The sequence below is a fragment of the Marmota flaviventris genome, chromosome 2, assembly GCF_047511675.1.
Source record: "Marmota flaviventris isolate mMarFla1 chromosome 2, mMarFla1.hap1, whole genome shotgun sequence".
Classification (NCBI taxonomy): domain Eukaryota; kingdom Metazoa; phylum Chordata; class Mammalia; order Rodentia; family Sciuridae; genus Marmota; species Marmota flaviventris.
The window spans coordinates 183,098,639-183,119,643 of NC_092499.1; the positions used below are offsets into that span (position 1 = coordinate 183,098,639).

Sequence of the window (21,005 nt, forward strand, 5' to 3'; positions counted from 1 at the left end):
CTCTCCACCTGTATTGGTTCGTTTATTTCTTTTTCTTTTTCTTTTAAGTGTGGATGGATCCTTATTTTTATTCATGTGTTTATTTGCGGTGCTGAGGCCTGAACCCAGTGCCTCACACTGATAGGCAAGCGCTCTACCCTGAACCACAACCCCAGCCCCTGCATTAGTTCATTCAGTCCTCTCACCCAAGCTCAGAGATGTGTAGTAGCTCACACAAAGCCACATAGCAAGTCTGGGGAGAGTGGTAGCTTGTGTCCTCACCTACGCAGCCTGGGCTCCCCTTCCCCAGCCTCTTGCCTTCCTCCTGGTCCGGTTCCCGCTTTGGTCAACAAACTGACATTTCCTGTTCACAGATGGGGATGTGTGTTGGGGGGCGTGGGGTTGCACTTCTGAGGAGCAGGAGGCTGCAGAGAGGCGCCCTGGATTGGAGGGACAGGAAGCCCCCACCTGGTCTGTTTGCCTGTGCGGGAGAGCAAACAGCTCCCCCCAGGGGCAGCCTTTCTTTGATGTGTCCCAGTTCGTTCAAAATTCATGAATTCTGTCTTCTGCTCCATAATATTTCCACATTTGTTCTAATACACACACAACCTTCTTTCTCCATTTTTCTGGAGTGAAGCCTGATTTCTCTAGAAGTGACTTCCCTGAGCCAGGCATAGTGGTGCCCGCCTGTAATCCCAGCAACTTGGGAGGCTGAGGCAGGAGGATCACAAGTTGGAGGCCAATCTCAGCAACATCGTGAGACCCTGTCTCAAAATAATAAACCACAAAGGGCTAGGGATGTAGCTCATGGTAAAGTGGTCCTGTGTTTGATCCCCAGGGCCAGAAAAAAAAAAGTGGCTTCCTTGGTTTGACCTTTCCGACTGCAGAGGAGTCTCCCACTCCACTTCTGAGGTATCCATTTGGGCTGCTCTATTCCTTCATCGAGGCTTGTCCTCACCCGGTACAGGTGTAGGGGCACTAAGCGGACACAGACAGGAAGAATCAGCAGGACTCAGGATGCCTCTGGGTGTCTGGTCCAGAGTGGGCGGGGCCTTGGAGGTGGGAACTGGTGATGCATGGTGGGGCTGGTGGCCAGGGGTGGCCAGGCTGGGATGGTGGCGGGCGCCGGCTGGCGTCCACACATCAACAGGACCTGCATCCCAGGCCCCTTTGGATCAAAAAGAAGGTCTCTGCTCGGGGCTGGCTCTGAACTTAACACCGCATCTTTGCCAATATCCTTGTTAATGAGAAAAGTTGGGGTGGAGGCCCAGGGCCTCCGCGGGCCTCCTTCCCTGGCTGGGATTCACGAATGCCGTTTGGTTGTCATAGTGTTGATTTTTACAGTCACCCTCTGTTTATGGCAAGTGATGCTGATTTTCGGTTTATGGCCGTAATAAAAGCCTCCTTTTAAGCTGAATTTATTTAAGTAAAAACGGAAAGATGCTTTGAAAATAAATATTAAGCAAATACTAGTGCAGGTCCAGGGAGCCTGTGGAAACGGTGGAGGCGGTCCCCAGAGGCTGGTTTAGGAAACCCTGTCTCTGGCACCCTTTCCTCCTCAGAGTCTCCCCGACCATCAAGCCCAGTCAGCCTCCAAGTTGAGACGTGTTCCCTCCTCCCAGAGCCTTCCGACTGGGCAAGGGCGGGGACACCTTGGGGAGCCTGGAAGAGGGCGTGGCCTGGGGGAGGGGGAGGGTCCCCGGGTTAAGCCTTCACTACTTGCAGGAGGGAGGGCCCAGCTCCTGTTGCAGGCCCGGCTCCTCCTGCCAGGGCACACGGAGGTTCCTTAAGCGTTTTTCCAAATGACTTCCTCTTCAACAGGAAGAAAGCTGTTCCTGTTTTGTGGTTGGTGCATCCCTGTGATCCTAGAGACTTAGAGGGAGGCTGAGGCAGGAGGATGGCAAGTTTTGAGGCCACCCTCAGCAACTCAGCAGGATCCTGTCTCAAAAACGGGGAGCGGCACTTGGGATGTGGCTCAGTGATCATGAGCCCTAGGTTCAGTCCCCAGAACCAGAAAAAGAGGGGTGCTCTAGCTTCTCCACTTAGCCTGGCCATCTCCAGACGCAACACCTTCCTGAGCTCCCCCATCTTGGCTCTTGCTGAGTGCCAGAGTGGCCACCGAGGGAGTCCGGCACAGCCAGGGCCCGCAGGCTTTTCATGTCCAGCCTGGGAGACTGACCGTGACCCCGAGAGCCAGCAGTTTCCCAGCTGGGCCCAAGTAAGGGGTTCCCAGAGGCCCCTAGGCAGCCCAGAGAGGGGAAATGGGGTCCTTCCTGTCCCGCTGCTGGACCTGCTACCTGTGTTCACTGAGCACCTACTATGTACCTGGCATTGTTTCAGCTGTAAACAGACCCAGGTCCACAGTCCTTAAGGAGCTGGTGCTCCAGTTGGAAGACAGACAGGAATGAGATGAATAAGCACAATCGAGAAGGTGGGTGTGAAGTGGTAAGAAAAACACGGGTCAGGGCAAAGGGAACAGAAAGTGGGCACGGGGAGGACCTCGCCAGGAGGACGTGTTTGAACAGGCTTAAGAGAAGTACAGAGAGGGGTCCAGACCCAAGTCAGGAAATTGTTACATTGTTGTGTGGACAACAGGCACTTCCTGCCCAGGGGAGCCCCTGGGGCCTTTTTAAAAGTAGTGCCAAAATGGGCTTATTTCACTTCACCTGACATTCTCCAGCTCCATCCATTTACCACCAAATGCCATGACTTCATTCTTCTTTAAGGCTGAGTAATATTCCATCATATCTATATCTATGTCTATATCTCCACATTTTTTATCCATTTGAAATAAGCCAATCCCCAAAAAACCAAAAGCCAAATGTTTTCTCTGATATGCGGATGCTAATTCACAATAAGGGGGAGGGTCTAGGGAAGAAGGAGTTACTTTAGATTAGGTAGAGGGGAGTGAAGGGGGAGGGGGGAGTGAAGGGGGCGGGGGGAAGGAAGGACAGTGGAATGGGTCAGACACTATTACCCTATGTACACATATAACTCAATGTGACCAGTGGGATTCTACATCATGGACAACCAAAAGAATGAGAAATTAGGCTCCACTTATATCTAATGTATCAAAGTGCATTCTACTGTCATGTGTAACTAATTAGAATAAGTTTAAAAATATGCGTAACAGGGTTTAGCATTTTTACCTTTTCTTCTTTTTCTTTTGGGGGTACTGGAGCTGGAACCCGGGGTGCTCCACCACTGAGCTACAGCCCCAGCCCTTTTCATTTTTTTACTTTGAGACAGGGTCTCCCTAAATTGCTGAGGCTGGCCTTGAACCTGTGGTCCTTCTGCCTCAGCCTCCCGGTCTCTGGGATTACATTTTCACCATGTCCCTTACGAATGCCAGGCAAGTGGCTACGCCCAGCCACCTCCCCAGCCCCATTTTCACGGTCTTTAGGCGTCCTGTTTGGTGGTGACAGGTGCAGACAGTGGCTCTGTTGCCATCGCCAGGACCTGTGTCACCCCAGAGGGAAGCTCCAACAGCAGCTCTGTCCCCAGCCCTGGTGCCCACCCCGCCTCCTGCCCTCCCTGGGGACCTCCTTTGCCGGCTCACTTCCCTTGGCCTCAGGTCCTCAGGGCGCCCTGGGGTGGCTCAGGTCAGAATCGCCCTCCGCTGGGGCTGCCCTGGGGATGGACTGGACTCTGTGAATCCGTCCGTCCTGGAGGTGTGGCGCCCGAGCATCTCAGTGTGGCCAGGGGGAGGACCGAGGGGCGACCGAGGCCGCAGGCCACACTCTTCTCTTGCTGGACCCCTCCTCTGTCTTAGTTTTCTGGAAAAGGATCTGCCTTGTCCCCAACATCCCCGGGAGCCCGCTTCTTCTCCGCAGAGCTGCTGGCTGTCTGGGGACCGTCCTTTGCAGGCCCCCAGGGGGCCTCACACCAAGACCCCAAGAGCAGGACAGGGAGGGCCGGGCAGAGGCAGAGAGGAGATGTGGGGCTGACCAGGGCGTCTGGGATGGGAAATCTCAGCAGAGGTGGAGTGAGCCCGGGGGCCTGGCTGCTGCTGCCCATGGGGACAAACGCCCTGGGCCTGCAGGAGTCCAGAGGCTTCTGGGAGGTGGAGGTGGTAGAGCAAAGGCGGCCGGAGAGGAAGACGGAGCTACGTGGGAGAGGTCCCTGGTCCGGGGAAATACAGATGCTGTGCCACTGTGCCATCTGCCAAGGCAAGAAGGAAGCATCTTTAAAGATCTTTCTGGAAGGCAGCCATGGTGGTGCACACCTGTCATCCCAGTGACTCAGGAGGCTGAAGCAGGAGGATCGGAGCTAGAGGCCAGTCTCAACAATTTAGGGAGACCCTGTCTCAAAATAAAAAGTAAAAGGAGCTGGGGACGTGGTTCAGTGGGAACGCACCCCTGCATCCCTGTCCCCTGTCCAGGGCTCCCTATGTCCCTGCACGCAACCGATGGCCTGCAGCTGCACTGTCCTGTCCACCCGGGGTGGATGTGCACTTCGCACCCCTAGGTTCAACCCCCGGAACCCAAAACCAGCAAACAAACAAAAACAAGCTCTTCCTGGATATGTAGGAATTTTGGAGTGAGAAGATGAGAGAGTGTTATTGATTGAGCACCTACTGTGTGCCAGGCATGAGGCACGTGTCACCTGGTGTCTGTTTCTCATCAGCCTCTCATTCTCCCCTTTCTCAGGAAAAGAAACAGAGGCTCAGAGAGGCAAAGGGCTGCCCCCGTCACACCCCCTTCCTGGGGACAGGACTGAGCCTGAAGCCCTCCCTGTTGGTGTGGACGAGGGCCTGGGAGGTCGGGAAGGCCCCAGGGCGTGGGGTTGAAGGGCCAGCCAGGTCCCCAGGTCGTCTCCTGCCTGGGGCAGAAGCCAAAGCCCTTGCTCGGGCCTGCGCTGGGCCGGTCCTGCCGCCGCACTGTCCTGTCCACCGGGGTGGATGCGCACTTCGCAGGAAGGAGAGGTTGCGGCCACTCAAGCTCCTTGCTCCTCCCCTGCAGGATCTAATTTGTCCTCCCAGAGAGCCCAGCCCGCTAGGCAGGCCCTGAGGCTGGAGGGCACAACCCCCTCCTTCTCCCATATCCATAACCACAGCAGCCCCTGGGCCGGGAGTCGCCTGGGGATCTGGCAGAGAGAGGGATTTTGTGTCCCCAGCTTGGCTCTGATGCTGCTGTGGGGCTGGGGGCTGGGTGGCTGGAGGGAAGAAGGGGAAGGGGTCATGCGGAAGGTCTAGAGGTTACAGGTTCCCTGTCTGGGTTCATTTAACCTCTCACTTGCTCTGTGGCTTTGGGCAAGTCACTAAACCTCTCTGAGCCTTGGCTTCCCCATCTAAATCAGGGATAATAAGGACCCCACCGTACTGAGTGCCATGCTGGGAGCAGGAGGGAATCTGTGTAAGAGGCTGGCGCTGCGGCTGGTGCAAAACAAGTGGCTTTTATTTCTTCAGGATTATTCTTATTGCCACAACCTTGTCGTCAGCATCATCAATGGTCGTCGGGACCCCCCAGTCCTGGGCTGGTGCGGCAGCCTTACAGGTCCCTGGAGGAACCATGGGTGGTGGGGGGGCTGAGCCCAGCGAGGGAGTGGCTGAAGGGGAGCTGGTGCAGAGCTCCATGGGGCGAGGCTGACCCAAGCCCAAGGCTGAGCCCGGGGATCTTGGTCACAATGGCAGGTCAGGCCTAGGGGCCAAGGGCAGCTCTGTGCAAACCTGTTCTCTGACTTTGCTCTGCTCTTTCTGTGGGAGTGCATGGGGCGCTGGCCTTGCAGCAGGCGCCCGCTGGGCAGCAGGTGCAGGGCGGCCGGCTCCGATTCTCACACTCGCAGTGCCCACACGCCTGGCACCCCTGCCCCTGGCCTGTCCTGGCAGCGTGCGCCCAGCCTTCCCTGCCTGGCTGCGTGCCCCCTCCTCCAGGAAGCCCTCCAAGGCAGAGACACCAACCCCCAGGACACAGGCCAGGGCTCCTGGCCATCAGGGTGAACCCCCATTATACAGAGCGGGAGGGACGCTCGGGAGCCGGGGTGCTCCCAGGTCGCACAGCAAGCCTGTGGGCAGAGACGGGCTCCATCCTGCATCCCTGTCCCCTGTCCAGGGCTCCCTATGTCCCTGCATGCAACCGATGTCCAGCACCCCGGCTTCCCTGCCTGTCCTGCAGACACAGCGTCCCCTTGGCCACCAGGTTGGAGCCCAGGGGATTCTCAGGGGCCACCCCACCCCACCTGGGTGCTCCTGGCAAGGTCAGGGGGCACTGGGAGACTCTAGGGCCAGGGTAGCCCAGTGGGTGGGACAGCTGGTGGCTGTACCTGCAGCCTGGCTCCCACGAAGCTCAGGAGCCTGCTCCCTGCTATGGTGACCTGCCCTGTGGGCTCACGGCAGGGTCACGCCTCCTCAGGGAAGCCCCCCGGTAGCCCCTGGCTGGGTGAAATGCCCCTGATGCCCGGCCTTAGCGGGCAGTGGAACAGACTCCTCGGCTGCGGTGCCCAGCAGGCTGTCACTCAGCAAGGTGAAGGCTGCTCCGCTTCAGAAAGAGCCCCAAGTCCCCTGGGGAAAGCAAGGACCCGGAGTGGGCGGGCCTGGGGTTGAGTCCCCACCGCTGTGATAAGGCTGCTGCCTGGTGCTGGGCAGGCTGTGCCCTCTGAGCCGCGGCGCTCGGGAGGCCACTGGGGCTGGTGCTGCTGACCGTCTGCTGGGACGTCTGCAGGTCCAGCCCCCAGCACCGGGAAGGTGGCCAGTCCAAATTGAGATGTGCGGGGAGCGGGGAAGACTCTCCACTTTCGTGACTTTGCACGAGAAAAGAATGTAAAATGTCTCATTAGTAATCTTTATTACATGTTAAAATAATAATTTTTTGATAACTCAGGTTAAATAAAATACATTATTAAAATTAATTTCCCTTTTTTTTTTTTTTTTAACTTTTTCTCATTGTGACGACTGGAAAGGGGACTGCTCCCTCTGTGTCTCCTGGAGGGACTCCCATTCTGTTTCTGCTGGGCAGCGCGGCCCTCGATGGCCATTGCTGGGTTCAGGTGGAGAAGCTGCTGTCCTGTCCTGTCCTGTCCACCCCAGGCTGCAGAGCTCGGGGCTGTTTCCAGGGAGAGGACCTGGCAAAAACTCCGAGCCCAGAACCAGCCTCTTAACCCCGGGATGCTGAGCAACTCCAGGGCAGACACTGTCCTCTCTGAGCCTTGCTTTCTGAGGTAGTGGAAGGGGCCTGGTCAGGGTTTTCAGTCAGTCCTGAGACTTAGGTCCCGCCTGCGGGGCTCCCCGGCTCTCCCACTTCCTGAAGCACCAGGCCACCTCACCGGCCTGGGATCCTGAGCTGAGCTCAGCCCCTCTTCCCCACCGTGGGAGGGGAACCGCGGTACTTTCTGATTTCTGTGGCTCAGGCCATGGCACTTGGAGGACGTCACAGCCATGTCCCTCCTGTCTCTTTGCCAGCCAGGGTCACACTCCTGGCCACCTCAGATCCAGCTGGGGGCCTCGCCACTCTCCTTCTTGCGTTTGCAAAGCGCTGGGGAGAGGGGCCTGGGTCAAGGCAGACTGTCCCAAGGCCAGGGCAAGGGCTTACTCCTGGCCCAGGTGCTCTGTGGCCCCAGGTACAGCTGAGCCTCGGGGGCTCCAGAGAAGGCTGGCCCAGGACGCCCAGCGTGCGGCCAGCTCTGGACCTGCTGCCCCTCTCTGCCCAGCCATGCCCGCCATTCATCCCTTCATCCCAAAGCATCCACTGAGCACCTACTATGTGCCAGGCACTTTCCTTGTAAATAGAGGTAGATCTGCAGACAAGACAAGCAGCTGCTGCCTCCTGGAAGGACGGGCAGGTAAAACCATAAGTGAACTAAGCGTATTAGCTGTCCTGTCCAGCACAGTAGCACGACCTCTGAGTGACTATTTGCATTGAAGTTTAATTGATTTCAATAAAATCAAATAAAATTCAGGTCCTCACTCACACCAACCAGCTACCACCTCTCTTTCTTTCTTTCTTCCTTTCTTCTTTCTTTATTTCTACTGGGTATTGAACCCAAGGGTGCTTTGGCTCTGAGCTACATCCCCAGTCCTTTTTTTTTTTTTAATTTTTTGTTTTGAGGCAGGGTCTCACTAAATTGTTAAGGCTGGCCTTCAACTTGCAATCCTCCTTTCTCAGCCTCCTGAGTTTTTAGGATTAACCGGCAGGTGCTACACTTCAAGTGCTCAATAGACATATGTGGCTGGTGGCTGTTTGAGTTCAGATACAGACCATTTCCCTCCTGGCCAGCACTGATCCTGTTAGAAGGGCAGGGTGATTTAAAGTGCTGGGTAGGTCTCCTCGAGGAGGTGAGCAGAGTTCTGATGAAGAGGAAGGAGGGAGCCATGTGGGAATCTAGGGGAAGAGTGTTGCAGGCAGGAGGGATCAGCCAAAGTCCAGAGGTAGGATCTCCACGGCAGTGGTCAAGGAGCAGCAAGGAAACCACTGAGTTGGGACTAGATTGGTGAGGGATGGAGTAGGAGTTCACACCAGAGAGGAGCCCAACCCGAGGGCCTCCCGGCCACGGTGAGGACTTGGGCTTTACCTGGGGAGGAAGGATACCGTGGGAGAGCCGGGAGTAGAGCGGCTCAGGGGCTGATTGTGTTTTGCCAAAACACCTCTGGGGTGGGCGGGGGCTGAGTCTGGAGATGCTCTGGGGGCAAAGCCACAGGGTTCGCTGGAGACCAAACCTGGGGCATAAGGGGAGGAGGCAGGGAGGGAGCCCGGGTTTGTGGCCCTGGAGGGAGTGGCCGTCGTGTGATGGCCAGGGCGGGGCTGGGGAGGGACTGCCCTGCCGCCCCCCACGGCCCCTGTACTGGGGGTCAAACCCAGGGCCGCTCGCGCTAGGAGGGGCTCTGTCCCGGAGCCAGGTCCCGGGTCTGGGAGCTGGTTGTCCCCTGGGGTGGGGGGGCACAGACGTCCACCTTCAGGCTTGATGTCCCCCCCCCCACACACACACACACTGTGCCCGGAAACTCAGGCCACTTACCAAGCAGCTCTGCTCACCCCGGTGGCCAGGCCCTGCAGATGCAGAGCCCTCTGCCCTGGGGCTGGGGACGGCCAGGCCCTGCAGATGCGACCCCCACCCACTGCTCATGAAGCCCTCCCCAGGAAACCCCGGGGAAACCGTGAGCGGTGCAGAGCAGAAGCCTCCCGAGGGCGCCTCCGTCAGCCCAGGTCATCCAGAGCCCCGTAGTTCTGGGGAGGGACAAGGTGGGTGGCCCCAGAGCGGAGGCTGAATCCAGGAGCCCCTCCCTCCCAGCGCAGGACGCCCTTTCCTGGAGGCAGTGGAGGGCAGCGGACCGGGCTGCGAGTCCGACGGGGAGGGCGCAGGGGGGCTGCCGACGACGTCACCTTCCCCGGGCGCCTCCGAGGATGGGATAATCTCTCTCGAGAAGAGGAAAGAATTCTAATTACACCTCAGGACAATGTTTGTTTGGGGGGATGAGAGACAGGCATATGGCGGGGACGCGCGGGGCCACACGCAGGGGATTTGCCTTCTCCTCCGCCTGGTGCTTGTGGTGCTTGGCGGGCGCCGGGCTGGGCTCTGCGAGGCGGGCCAGCTGCGGGCCCTGGGAGCTGGTGGGGGGACCGCAGGCGGCGGGGGTGGCTCCCATGGCACCCCAGGTGCCCTGAGACGATAGAAAAGGATCTCCCTTCAATGTAGGCAGAGTGCCAGGGACCGTGCAGCCCGGGGAGCTGCCACCGCTGGTGACAGAGTGAACACAGAGGGGTGGTAGGGGTCCTGCCCAGAGCCGGCCTCTCGAGGGGCCAACTTGGAGCTGAACAGGACTGAGGTTGGCTGGGAGTGGCTCCAGCCTCCGGGCCTCCTGGCCTCCTTGCTCACCAGGTCCTGTGCAGCCCCTGCCCCCATCCTGCACAGCACAGGAGCTTGGGGAGAGGCCCAGGTCACAGTGTGGCATCCAGGGCCTGAGATCTCCCCTTCACCCCATCCTTTGCCGGCACTGCACGCTCTGCCCGCCCCAGTGGCCTCGCCAGGTGCCCCACCTGAGGCCGGCCACGCCCACCAGACCCCCCTGCAGCCCTCGGTGGCACTGTGGGTTCCTGAGCGGCACTCCTCCCCCGTTTCTCGCACAGCCCTGTTCACAGAGACGCCCCACGACATGACAGCGCGGACCGGCGAGGACGTGGAGATGGCCTGCTCCTTCCGCGGCAGCGGCTCCCCCTCCTACTCGCTGGAGATCCAGTGGTGGTACGTGCGGAGCCCCCGGGACTGGGCCGACAAGCAGGCCTGGGCCTCCAACCAGGTAACGCCCTGAGCCGCTGGGCACTGGGGCCCACCCAGACCCCTGGGCCGGTGTCCGCTGCCCCCACCTCCTTGAGGGACCCAGGGCCGCCTGTCGCCTTCCACGGCACCCAGCTGTGCTCCTCTCTGCTACCCCAGCCCCGGGCCCTCATAGGGGTCCAGTGTGGGGGCTGACAGTTAGGAGGGGGCAGGAGGAGACCTCGGCTGAGCCCCCAGAGGCCACAGGGAAGGGCCCTCCAGGGAGCACAGAGGCCCTCCCCTCAGTGCAGGACGGGATACCTGGCCAGAGGGACAGCGGCTGGTCCAGGTCATGGGCAGCTATTTTGTAAAGGGCTCTGCAGTCGCAGAGTCCCCTCCCAAGTTCAAGCTCCAGCACCCATGCCCACCCCCTGTCACTGCCCACACCCTGTCTCCACGTGCATCCCCACCACAGCAGACCTGGGCCACCTCGCACACTCCTGCCCACTGCTGTGACTGCCTGGGGGTCCCTCTGGACTGTTGGCACAGCCTGCTGGCAGCCAGCACTAGGAGCAACCCGCACCCGGGGCTGGCAGGGCTGGAGGGGAACACCCCCAGGTCCCTCGATCTAAGAGTGTCTGTGCTTCTGCAAAGGTGCCCCAGTGTGACTGGTGCAGCCACCCCCACCCGCCGCCCCTCCCCACTGACCCTCCTCCCCTGCCATCAGCTTCCCCCCTCTGTCCTCTCACCCCCTCACACCAGCTGCTACTGGAGTCCCCTCCTGCCACTGGCCTGTCTTCAGTGGCCTCCCAGATAAACCACGGGCATCTGTGTCTTTGTCCCCGGGGCTGCTTCCCAAGTCACATCCTCACACGTGCGTGGGTGGCGCAGGTGGGCGTGCAGGGGGCCTGGGCCCACACACGGACACATGCGGTCCACGCCCTCACAGCCACCTCCCTGTCCACACAAGTGCACGCTCTGCCTTGCTCTCGTTCCAGTCCCCGGCTCTCCAGCCACACACAGGCTAGGGGACCTGACAGCCAGAGAGCCTGTGGGAGAGGAGCTTGGCTGGTCTCTGCAGGTGGCCGCTCCAGGTCATCCTGCGAAGACTCGCGGGGGAGGGGCTCCAAGGGCATTGGGGCACCTCCCCACGCAGACCCGCTGCAGAGGGACCAGGGACAGACACAGGTGGTGTCAACAGCCCTGCTGCCACAAGAGCAGACACTTGCCCTTTTGCTTGTCCACACCCCTTTCCGACCCAAACACCCGGACAGACCCGAGCCCTCAGGCTGCGTGGTCAGTTCCTTGCATCTCCTTCATCACCTGTGTTCCGACCCCCACCCCTGCCCCTGAGGGACACAGAGCTGGAAGACTCCTGGCTCCCGCCCTGGTGGCCCTGCGTGTCTTCTCCTGTGGCTGACCACCATCTCTTCTAAGTCACTTTCTATTAGGATTTTAATTTTTGTCTGAAGCTATTGCCTGCGCAGCTGACGGGGCTTGGCAGGCTCCCCCCCACCCCCAGCATGATCAGCCTCCCTCTGCCACCATCTTAACTGTCCCCTGCACCCACCCTTGATGTGTCCCTGACCCCCACCCAGGCTAACACCTTGTCTCTGCTCTCTCTGCCACCCCCCCCCCATCCCACAGCTAAAAGCTTCTCACCAGGAGGACGCAGGGAAGGACGCCACCAAAATAAGTGTGAGTTCTGATAATGACGTCTCCCAAGGGCTCTGGGCCAGGGCGCCGGGAACTTTAATTTTTTTTTTTTTTTTTTTTTTTTGTTGTTCATTTCCTTGGGGAGGTTAGGCAAGAGGATGGAGGAGAAGAGAAACAGAAGGGGGAAAAATGGCCCTGCTTGGTTTTTTAAAAGCCAGATATTTTTCAAGTTCATTGAATGACAGGCACAAAAAATGACAAGGGAGAGAAGACGCATCCCTCTGTCGGCTGGGCCGCGCCTGCGCTTCATGGGAACCAACAGCACCTAACAGGACTGAGTGGCTTCTGTGGGCCCACATGACTGACAGCCACAGCATCTCGGGGCCCCTGACTCCCTGGGTCCCTTGGATGATCTGGCTCCAGGGGCGGGGACTGCAGGACCCCGTGGCCTTCTTAGACATTCACCTTTTTTTTTTTTGTAGTAGGGACTGAACCCAGTGGCACTGAACCACCGAGCCACATCCCGGCCCTTTTCCGTTTTCATCTGGAGACAGGGTCCCCCTGGGTTGCCGAGGGCAATGCTCCCTCACTAAGTGGCTGAGGCTGGTCTGGAACTTGCCATCCTCTGCCTCAGCCCCCCACATCCCTGGGATTTCAGGAGTGCGCCACTGCGTCCAGCTTTCCAAGGACAAATGGGGAAGCTCAGGACCCCAAGTCCACTTAGACAGATGCACGGAGAAGCTGTCGTGAGCCACAGGTCGGAGCTTGGAGCATGGACACCAGGGTGGAGTCTGGCCTTCAGGGTGGAGGCCAGGGAGGAGGCTCCTGCAGCCACTCAGGCAAGAGGTGGGTGAAGGCCAGAGCAAGGACATTCAAAGTACCCTTGGTCCTGGGTGGCCTTAGGCAGAGCTGAAGTCCAGAAATTCCATCCAGCCCAAGGTGGCTAAGTTCCACTCCCTCCCCTCCGGCTCTGGCTGTCACCCTCTGCCCAAGGCACATCCATGTCTGATGCCCCATTTCTTGCCCAAATATACATCAGCTGGGCAGATGGAGACCTGTGGGGGGGGCGTGAATGCACCCCCTTATTGAAACCCCCTGTTTTGTGATTTTGTCTGTGGGTTCAGAGCAGCTCAGGCAAAGGAGACACTAATCTAATTGATTTAGAGGATTATAATTTGAGGCTTCTGGGCCCACGTGAGGGGAATGCAACGATGCTAATTAGTGAAATCAAATAAGTGCGCTCAGCGTGAGGGTGGCAGTCACCCCAGCCCTACCCCCTGCCCTCCTGCCCCAGCTGGGGCCCTGAGGAGCTGGTCAGCAAAGCCACAAGCAGATCCCTGCCCAGCCCTGGTGCAGGGACTCCGCTGTCCCTAAACCCCACCGGCAGAGTTGGCAGCACCCGCCAGCCGCCCCGCACCCTGGGTTCCTGCAGTCAGTCGCAGGAGAAGGCTTGGACTTCTCTGTGGCCTTCAAGGCTCTGCGTGATTGCTTGCCCAGCCTGGGCTTGTCCCATCCTGCTTCACGGCACTCCCCCCCTGCCCCTTCCCATGCCCCTTCCCATGCCTCTTCCTGCCTTTGCAGGGAGAAAGCTTCCTCCCCCTCCCCCCACACCTGGCGACAGCTGCAGCCCCTTACTCTGCCCACCTCTGGCTGCATTTCTATCCATAACGATCCATCCTGGGCTTATTTGCTCCCTGTCCCTCTCCCCAGAGACGGTGGCCCGAGTCTGTGTCTGCCTGATCCCTGGCCACATTTCCAGGGCCTAGAACAGAGCCCGGCACAAAGTAGGTGCCCATAAATGTTCACTGGTGACAGTCACACTCACATCCATGCAGCCAACGTGCATGTAGCAGATGCTGTACAGGGACACGCCACCATGGCTCGAGTCTGCCATGCCTGATGCGTATGTGTATGACTAGGCAGGGACCTGGGGGACCAGGCCCCTAGCTGCAGGGGCAACGGGCAACCCAACCAGGCAGGGATCCAGACCTCACATGCCCATGTCTTCTAAAAACACCAAGTTTGATGGGATATTGCCTGGATTTTTTTTTTTTTTTTGTACTGGGGACGTTGAACCCAGGGGCACTTTTGTCCCTCAGCTACACCCCCAGCCCTTTTTATTTTCTATTTGAGTTAGGGCCCTCCTAAGTGCTGAGGCTGGACTTGAACTTGCGTTCCTCCTGCCCCAGACTCCCAGGTCACGGGGATTACAGGCCCACCCCAGCGCCTGGCTTGAAGGGAGATCTGGCTTGATTTTTAAGTGTTGTGACCTAATTTGATCTTTTGAAAAACACCCAACAGAGAAGTCTAGAATTTGGGCAGTGGCAGAGCCTGTGGGGTTCCGGGTTCTTGGAGGAGGAAGTGCGGGTCATGTTCAGTGAGCCTGGCTGGGGGTGGGGGTCATCTGACCTGTAGCTCAGTGGTGCAGGCCGATAATTCCAGAGACTCAGGAGGGGGCGAGAGGATTGAAAGTCTGAGGCTAGTCTGGGCAATTTAAGGAAACCCTGTCCAAAATAAAACAATAAAAGGGCCAGGGATGGGGCTCGGGCCTTGCCTGCCATGCACGAGCTCTTGGTTCCGTCACCAGGACCACCACCAAAAAAAAAAAAAAACAGACCCCTGTAGGGGTCACCATGTGAACCTTGGGAAGGTCCGGCTGTAATGAAAGCAGGGTAGGGATGGCGAGGACATTGTGGGGTTAGCACTTAGCGTCCCAGGAGCTGTGTCCTGGCTCCACTCTGCCACCTCCCTGTGCCTCCATTTCCCAAGTTAGCTGTGGTCTAAGCCATAGAAGAAAACACTTTGGAGTGCTGTGGGTCTGGCTGTGAATGGCAGGGGTTACCAGGGTGGAAACTTGTTAACACGTATTTATGAATCCTAAGACTCCTTTTCCTACTGTGAGAAGGAAACCAGACAAGGGAAGGAGAAGAACCCAGAATCTTATAGTGAGATCATTCATATGGGAGGGCAGGCATCTGTGAAAAAATAAGAATAATACAGTAATAATAGAGCAGCTAACATTTATCGAGTGCTTACCATATGTCAGGAACCTTGATGAGCACTTTACATGAATTATCTCACTTAACTCAGGCCCAGGGAGGGACCCCTGGCCTAGCAATGTCTCCCCTGGTGGCCTGCAGATGCTAAGGATTCCACCGGTGGGATGGGCCTCATCCTGCGGCTTGGACAATCCCTTCTGCTTATTGGTCATTTTCAAGCTCTGGAAGTTTCTCTCTTTATCTAACTAAAGTCCTTTGTACTGGAGTTTAAATTGATTTCCCCTTAGTCGGTTTTGAAAGTAGACTCTGATTTCCTAATTTTAAGAAATTCTCCACCCTCCCCAGGGGGACTTCATCACCCTAAGGTGATGGTTGAGGACCACAGTAAATAGGTTCCTCCAGGAAGGCCCTGGCCACCCGCACAGCCCCTGCCCGCTGTGTGCTCCCAGGCCAGGGTGGGAGACAGGCATCATCCAGTCACCACACACCACAAAGGAAAATGAGTGGCCATCAAAACCCAGGAGGGGAGCTGCTGGCCCGAGCCTGCCTGGGGTGAGCAGGGGTGAGTCCCCATGGGTCCCGTCCACCACTGTGGGCAGCCATCGAGAGTCTCCCAGGCTGAGGCACTTTGACAGGCTCTGTCTGGCGTCAGGGAGGAACAGATGGAAAGGGCCAGATAGCTCTGCAGAGACAGGAGAGGCTGGGGCGGTGACCCAGATGTGAGGAGGTGGACCTCTCCGTGGCCAGTGCAGGGGGATTGGTTCTGCCATTTGGAGGAAGGTCAGAGGTGGTGTGGGGGTTAGATTTTGTGGAGGGATGAACCTGGCTGGGTCTGGCTGGAGCAGGTAAGGCCTTCGGGGCCCAGGATTGGGGAGACCCCAGGTGGGTTCTGAACATGCCGAGGGGCTGGTGAGACAACTGGGTGTGTTGGATGGAGGCTCAGAGCAGGGTAGGCACCTGACCCCTGCTCCCCATCCCACACTGTCCCTGGGGCCACACAGAGGCAAGGTTGGCCCCAGGGGCACAGATGGGCACCGCCCTCCTCCCTGGGGGAAGGAAGAGCTGGCCAGGGTGTCTCCACCGGGCCTGGGCCGAGGGTGAGCAGGAGGGAGCCTGAGCTCGGTCACGGCCAAGACTTGGCCTCATCCCTTTCAGCATAATTAGGTACTTAATTGCACCAGGAAGGCCTGTCGATGCCGGTGCCCAGGTGATTATGATTTACAGCCAGGCTGCCGTGGGGGCCTCCGCTCTCCCTGGCCACTCAGGCCCACTGGAGGCTGGGCCAGGAGGTTTTTTGTGCAATTTGTGATGATGAAACTCAACGGACTGTTCCCCTACCCTCCAAAAATATCTGGCACAGAATGATGGAGCCCCTCCAATGGGCTGGGCTCCCCAACACGTGGAGCCTGGGGCCTGGGAAATGAGGTGGGGATGGGAAAATGGGCTGTTCATAGGAGGTTCCCAGGCCGAGGCTAAGGCCTGGCCTCTGTCACCAGCTGGTGGCCTTGGGGAAAACCACAGCCCTCTCTGGGACTCACTCTGCTCCCCCATACGATGGGCTTGCTACCCGTGCCCCTCGTGGGGTGATGGTGAGGTGTCGGTGAGATGGGTGGGGTTGGCGCAGTGCCCAGTGCTCCATGGACATCAGTGACCCGCTCTGCCAACCCTGTCCTGGTGTCCTGACCGAGGCAGACCCCGGGGCTGCAGGTCTGCACGTCTTGGTCTCTGGCTTCCTTCGTCAGCCCTGGAGGCGCTGCTGGGTGTGGCTGGTTCACAGCTGGGTGCAGCTGGGAGGAGGCGCTGGCTAAGTTGTTGAGTGAATGTCTGAACGCAAAGCCCAGGCGAAAGGTCGGGCGCGGGACCAGGCAGGGTCAGAGAGCCCGGCCCCTGCGCAGTGCTCCCGGCCCCGCCTCCCTCGGAGGGGAGGAGCCCCTCAGGCAGGGCGGGGCCTGAAGGGGCGTGGTTGTGGGCGGGATCTGGAGTGGGCGTGGCTTGGGCGTGGCTTGGGCGTGGCTTGGGCGGGCCGGGCGGGGCGTGGCTGCGGGCGGGGCGGGCGGCGGCGGGCTCCTTCCCTGGGAGCCGGTTCCCAGCGCCTCGCATTATTACTCCATTAGCGCCTTGTAGGGTTGACAAATGAAGGATAATTAATATCCGTGAGGGAAACAGCTGTTGAGGTAATTCGCTCCCGCTGCGCATTTGCAACAGCGGCTCCTAACTCGCCCGGGAGCTGAGGACGCGCCCACTCGGTGCCCTTGGTCGGGGTGAGCGAGTCAGGGCGGGGTTGGCTCCACTGGGCCAGCCCTGGGGAAGGGACACCCACTCCAAGAGGGACAGCTAACAGAATTCCCCTCTGCTTGCCATTGGGAAGTTCTGCCTGTGTCCCGCCTCTGTACCTCCTGCTGTACCATCAGCCCATGTTTTCCTCGTTGGAAGGGGTGATGACCAGCAGGAAGGCTCTGCCTAAGGGAGGTTGGGCCCTGCTCCCTGCTGCAGCCCACCAACCCTCTCACCTTCGGGAGCCAAGGAGCTCCCCTGTGGCCCTGCCAGCTCTAGGTGACCCTTTGTGGGCCTGGCACACAGTTTCAAGGGTGAGAGTGCATGGAGTCCAGGCTGGGTTCAGTCCTCAGCTCTGCCACTCACGGTCGGGGGCTCCTGGACCAGTCCCCCCCTCGGCTTTCCCCCCTGGGAAGTGGGTGTGCTTGTGGGCATCAGCCGGCAGCTGGAAGTTTGCTGGCAGCTGGAAGTTTGCTGGGGCCCCTTCGGTGGGAATGTGGGGAGCCCACTCACTCAGCAATTTACCTGGCCCCTGGCTTTGGGGTGATAAGCAGGGGCACCCACCCAGGGCCCAAAGCTGGGCTCCCCCCCCCCCCCCCCCGCCTCCTGGAGATGGGGCTTGGCAGGAACAGGCCAGCCTGTAGCCACAGAAGAGAGGGACCAGCAGAGCTCAGGGCTGGGCCTGGTCTGAGGCCCCCAGACAGCCAGTGGGTGTCAGATCTTAGAAGGAAGTGGCTGGGGAAGGGGCTCACTAGCCGAATGTTGGGGACTGATCTCCATCACTCTGTCCAGGAGGAGCTGGGCTTCTTCCAGCCATGAGAAGAGGCCCGGGAAGAACGGAAGCCCCTCCCACCACCACCACCCGCTCCAGAGACTCAACTTTCCCCTCCTCTTTTCTAAAACTGTTTTTCAGTCCTGGGGATTGAGCCCAGGACCTTGGGCATGCTAGACAAGTGCTCCACCTCTGAGCTACATCCCCAGTCTTTTTCTCTAAAACTTTTTATTTTGAGTTATAGACTCACAGAAAGTTGCAAAAATAGATCACAGAATCTCCTGTACCCTTTGCTCAGCTTCCGCAATGGTGTATCTTACTTAATTATCCAACTCCTTTTTCTCTCTGAATTGAAAAGAAAAAAACCAGCAGGGTTATATTCATGGCATATTTAATCGTAAGAGTACTAATCTGGAAACTACCCAAATGTCCATCATCAGGTGACTAGATAGGCAAGTTATGTGGTCATCCAATGGAATAGTACACACCGATGAAAAACAACTGACAGACACATGTACCAACACAGAGCTATCTCATGATATTATGTTGTGTCAAGGAAACCAGACACAGCCAGGAATCCCCTATCAAAGAATTCCAGAAAGACTAAGCTCTGGTGATAAAAGTGGCAATAGTGCTTGGCCCTAGTTGGGGGTTAGTATTGACAAGGGAGGGGCACCAGGGAATGTTCCAGAAGGCTACAGATGTTGCATGCCTTGCTCTGGATGGTTGCTACACAGGCATACAAAAAATTTCATTAAGCTGTGTGTACCTAAGTTCAATTTTAAAATACAAATTAAAAACCCTGGGCTGGGGCTGTAGCTCAGTGGTAGAGCACCTACCTTGCACGTCTGGGGCCCTGGGTTCCGTCCTCAGCACCACATAAAAATACATAAATAAAGACATTGTGTCCACCCACGACAAAAAAAAAAAAAATTAAAAAAAAAAACCCCAATCAAATAAAACCAACCAACAAAGCCAAAGCTTCACAAAGACAGACATAAAAACATTCTTGCCCCGACCCTTGATAGCGCCCTGATATATTTGCAGTCGGTCTTTATTTTAAAGAACTAGTACCTTTCAGGTGAGAGGACTTCACCTTGACGACTACCCCAGGCCACCCCTCCCTGTGCGGCCAGAGTCACCCCTGCCAGGAGGCTGCGGAGGCCCTGGGTTTCCTTCTGTTTTTGAACCTCTACATACAAAAGACTGGGGAGCCAGTTTGTTGTTTACTTACATGGCCTCCACCATGGAGCCCAGGGCCTCGCTGCTAGGCAAGCAGGTTTTTTTAGCCATTCTGTTGGTGGACATTTTCCTGTCTGTCTGTCTCTTTCGACGGGGGTGGAGACGGGTATTGGGGATTGAACCCAGGGACACTCGACCACTGAGCCCCATCCCCAGCCCTACTTTGCATTTTATTTAGAGACAGGGTCTCACCGAGTTGCTGAGCGCCTCGCTCTTGCTGAGGCTGGCCTTGAACTCGCCATCCTCCTGTCTCAGCCTCCTGAGCTGCTGGGGTTGCAGGCGGGCGCCACCTGCTCATTTTCCTCCTCTTTTCGTTTGCAACTTAACTCGCTCTCGTGCACACCTTGGCTGCCCTCGTGGGAGTCCCCGGGGTCCCCCACGTTGGGTTGGGACCCGGGTGGCGCCCCCGGCCCTGCCCCTGCCGCGGGCGGAGGGGTCACGGTCTCTCTGTCGCCCCCAGGTGGTCAAGGTGGTGGGCAGCAACATCTCCCACAAGCTCCGGCTGTCGCGGGTCAAGCCCACGGACGAGGGCACCTATGAGTGCCGCGTGATCGACTTCAGCGACGGCAAGGCGCGGCACCACAAGGTCAAGGCCTACCTGCGGGTGCAGCCCGGCGAGAACTCGGTCCTGCACCTGCCCGAAGCGCCTCCGGCCGCGCCCGCCCCGCCGCCGCCCAAGCCGGGCAAGGAGCTGCGGAAGCGCTCGGTGGACCCCGAGGCCTGCAGCCTCTAGCCCGCCCGCGGTACAGAGTGCATGAGGGCCGCCGGGCGCTGGGGACAGGACTGCCTGCGGCCGCCTCCCGGCCCGCGGCGCCGCCGGCCTCTGCCCAGCACCCCGCTCAGCATGTGACCCCGCCCGCCCCCCAGACCCCGCTCCCCGGCTCGGAGAAGGTGGTCCAGGGCTCCAAGGGGACACGCTCTGGGCGCTGGGATGGGGACCATGCCAGGCCTGGGCTTCCCCTCTCTGTCACCAGCTTCAGTGGAGTCCCGTGTTTTGCTTTGCTTGCTTGTCCCCACCCTGTCCTGAGCCGGGCCTCCCAGCCTTATCGCCCTCCCTCCTGTGGTCCCCGCTTGGCCCTGGGGTGTGGACAGTGACCCCTCCCGACTCTGGCCTCGAATCCTCTGAGCAGAGCTTGAGCCTCTTCCCTGGTGAAGAACTGGGGCGGGAGCCCCCAGGAGAGCCTTTCTGGGGTGGGGTGGCCCGCAGCAGGGCCACTCACAGGACCCTGGGAGACCCGTGGAGTACCCTCCCTGAGGCCCTTCCTGGTCAGCTTCTTTATTCCTGAAGACGCCCCGGCTGCCCTTCCAGGGCGGTGGGATCCAGGGACCTGCCTGATCACATAGCCCCTGGGAGGTCCCCGTTGCCCCAGGGCCCCACGCAGAGTTTGCACCAGCCGGACCCCGTCCAGGGTCTTCGAGGCTCTTAGGAGCCCCCCTCTGCCAGCCCCCAATGTCCCAGCCCCCTCTTGGATCCTGCCAAGTCTACCCAGGGGCCTGGGACTGTTGAGAGCCAAGGGCCCCCCTCCACCAATTCCCTCACCATTCCAGATCAGGGGGACACCCACCCTGGTGAGTTGTAAATATTTCTATTGGGCCCACCACCCCACCCCCACCCCGGGAACTGGCTCAAACCTCTGGCCGCCCTCAGCGATGGTCGGGGTGTGGGAGAGGCCCAGGGCTTGCCTAGGGGTGAGTGGGTCGCTCTGTACACATGATCCAGTCTGTGACTACCAGCCACCTGAATAAAGCTGTTTAAAACAAATCCAGGCAGCAGCGTCTTCCTGGGAGACTGTCAGATGGAGCAGGGAGGTGACAGACAGCCAGTCCCCACCCAAGCAGCATCTGGCTCTGCTCCGTCCCCATGCAAGCAGGGCCTGGCTTCTTCACAGAGCATAGGA

The 21,005-nt window shown here is 58.6% G+C and overlaps 1 protein-coding gene across 1 annotated transcript in view; it reads left to right on the forward strand.

The window, feature by feature from the left end:
- Window positions 1-19,840, forward strand: part of Vstm2l (V-set and transmembrane domain containing 2 like) — a 31,388-nt gene extending 11,548 nt beyond the window's left edge. Inside the window, exons 2-4 of the mRNA XM_027945135.3 lie at window positions 10,038-10,207; window positions 11,812-11,862; window positions 19,568-19,840. Of these exons, the coding sequence (XP_027800936.3) occupies window positions 10,038-10,207; window positions 11,812-11,862; window positions 19,568-19,840 (494 nt within the window). The remainder of the gene's footprint in view (window positions 1-10,037; window positions 10,208-11,811; window positions 11,863-19,567) is intronic.
- Window positions 19,841-21,005: the final 1,165 nt, after the last annotated feature.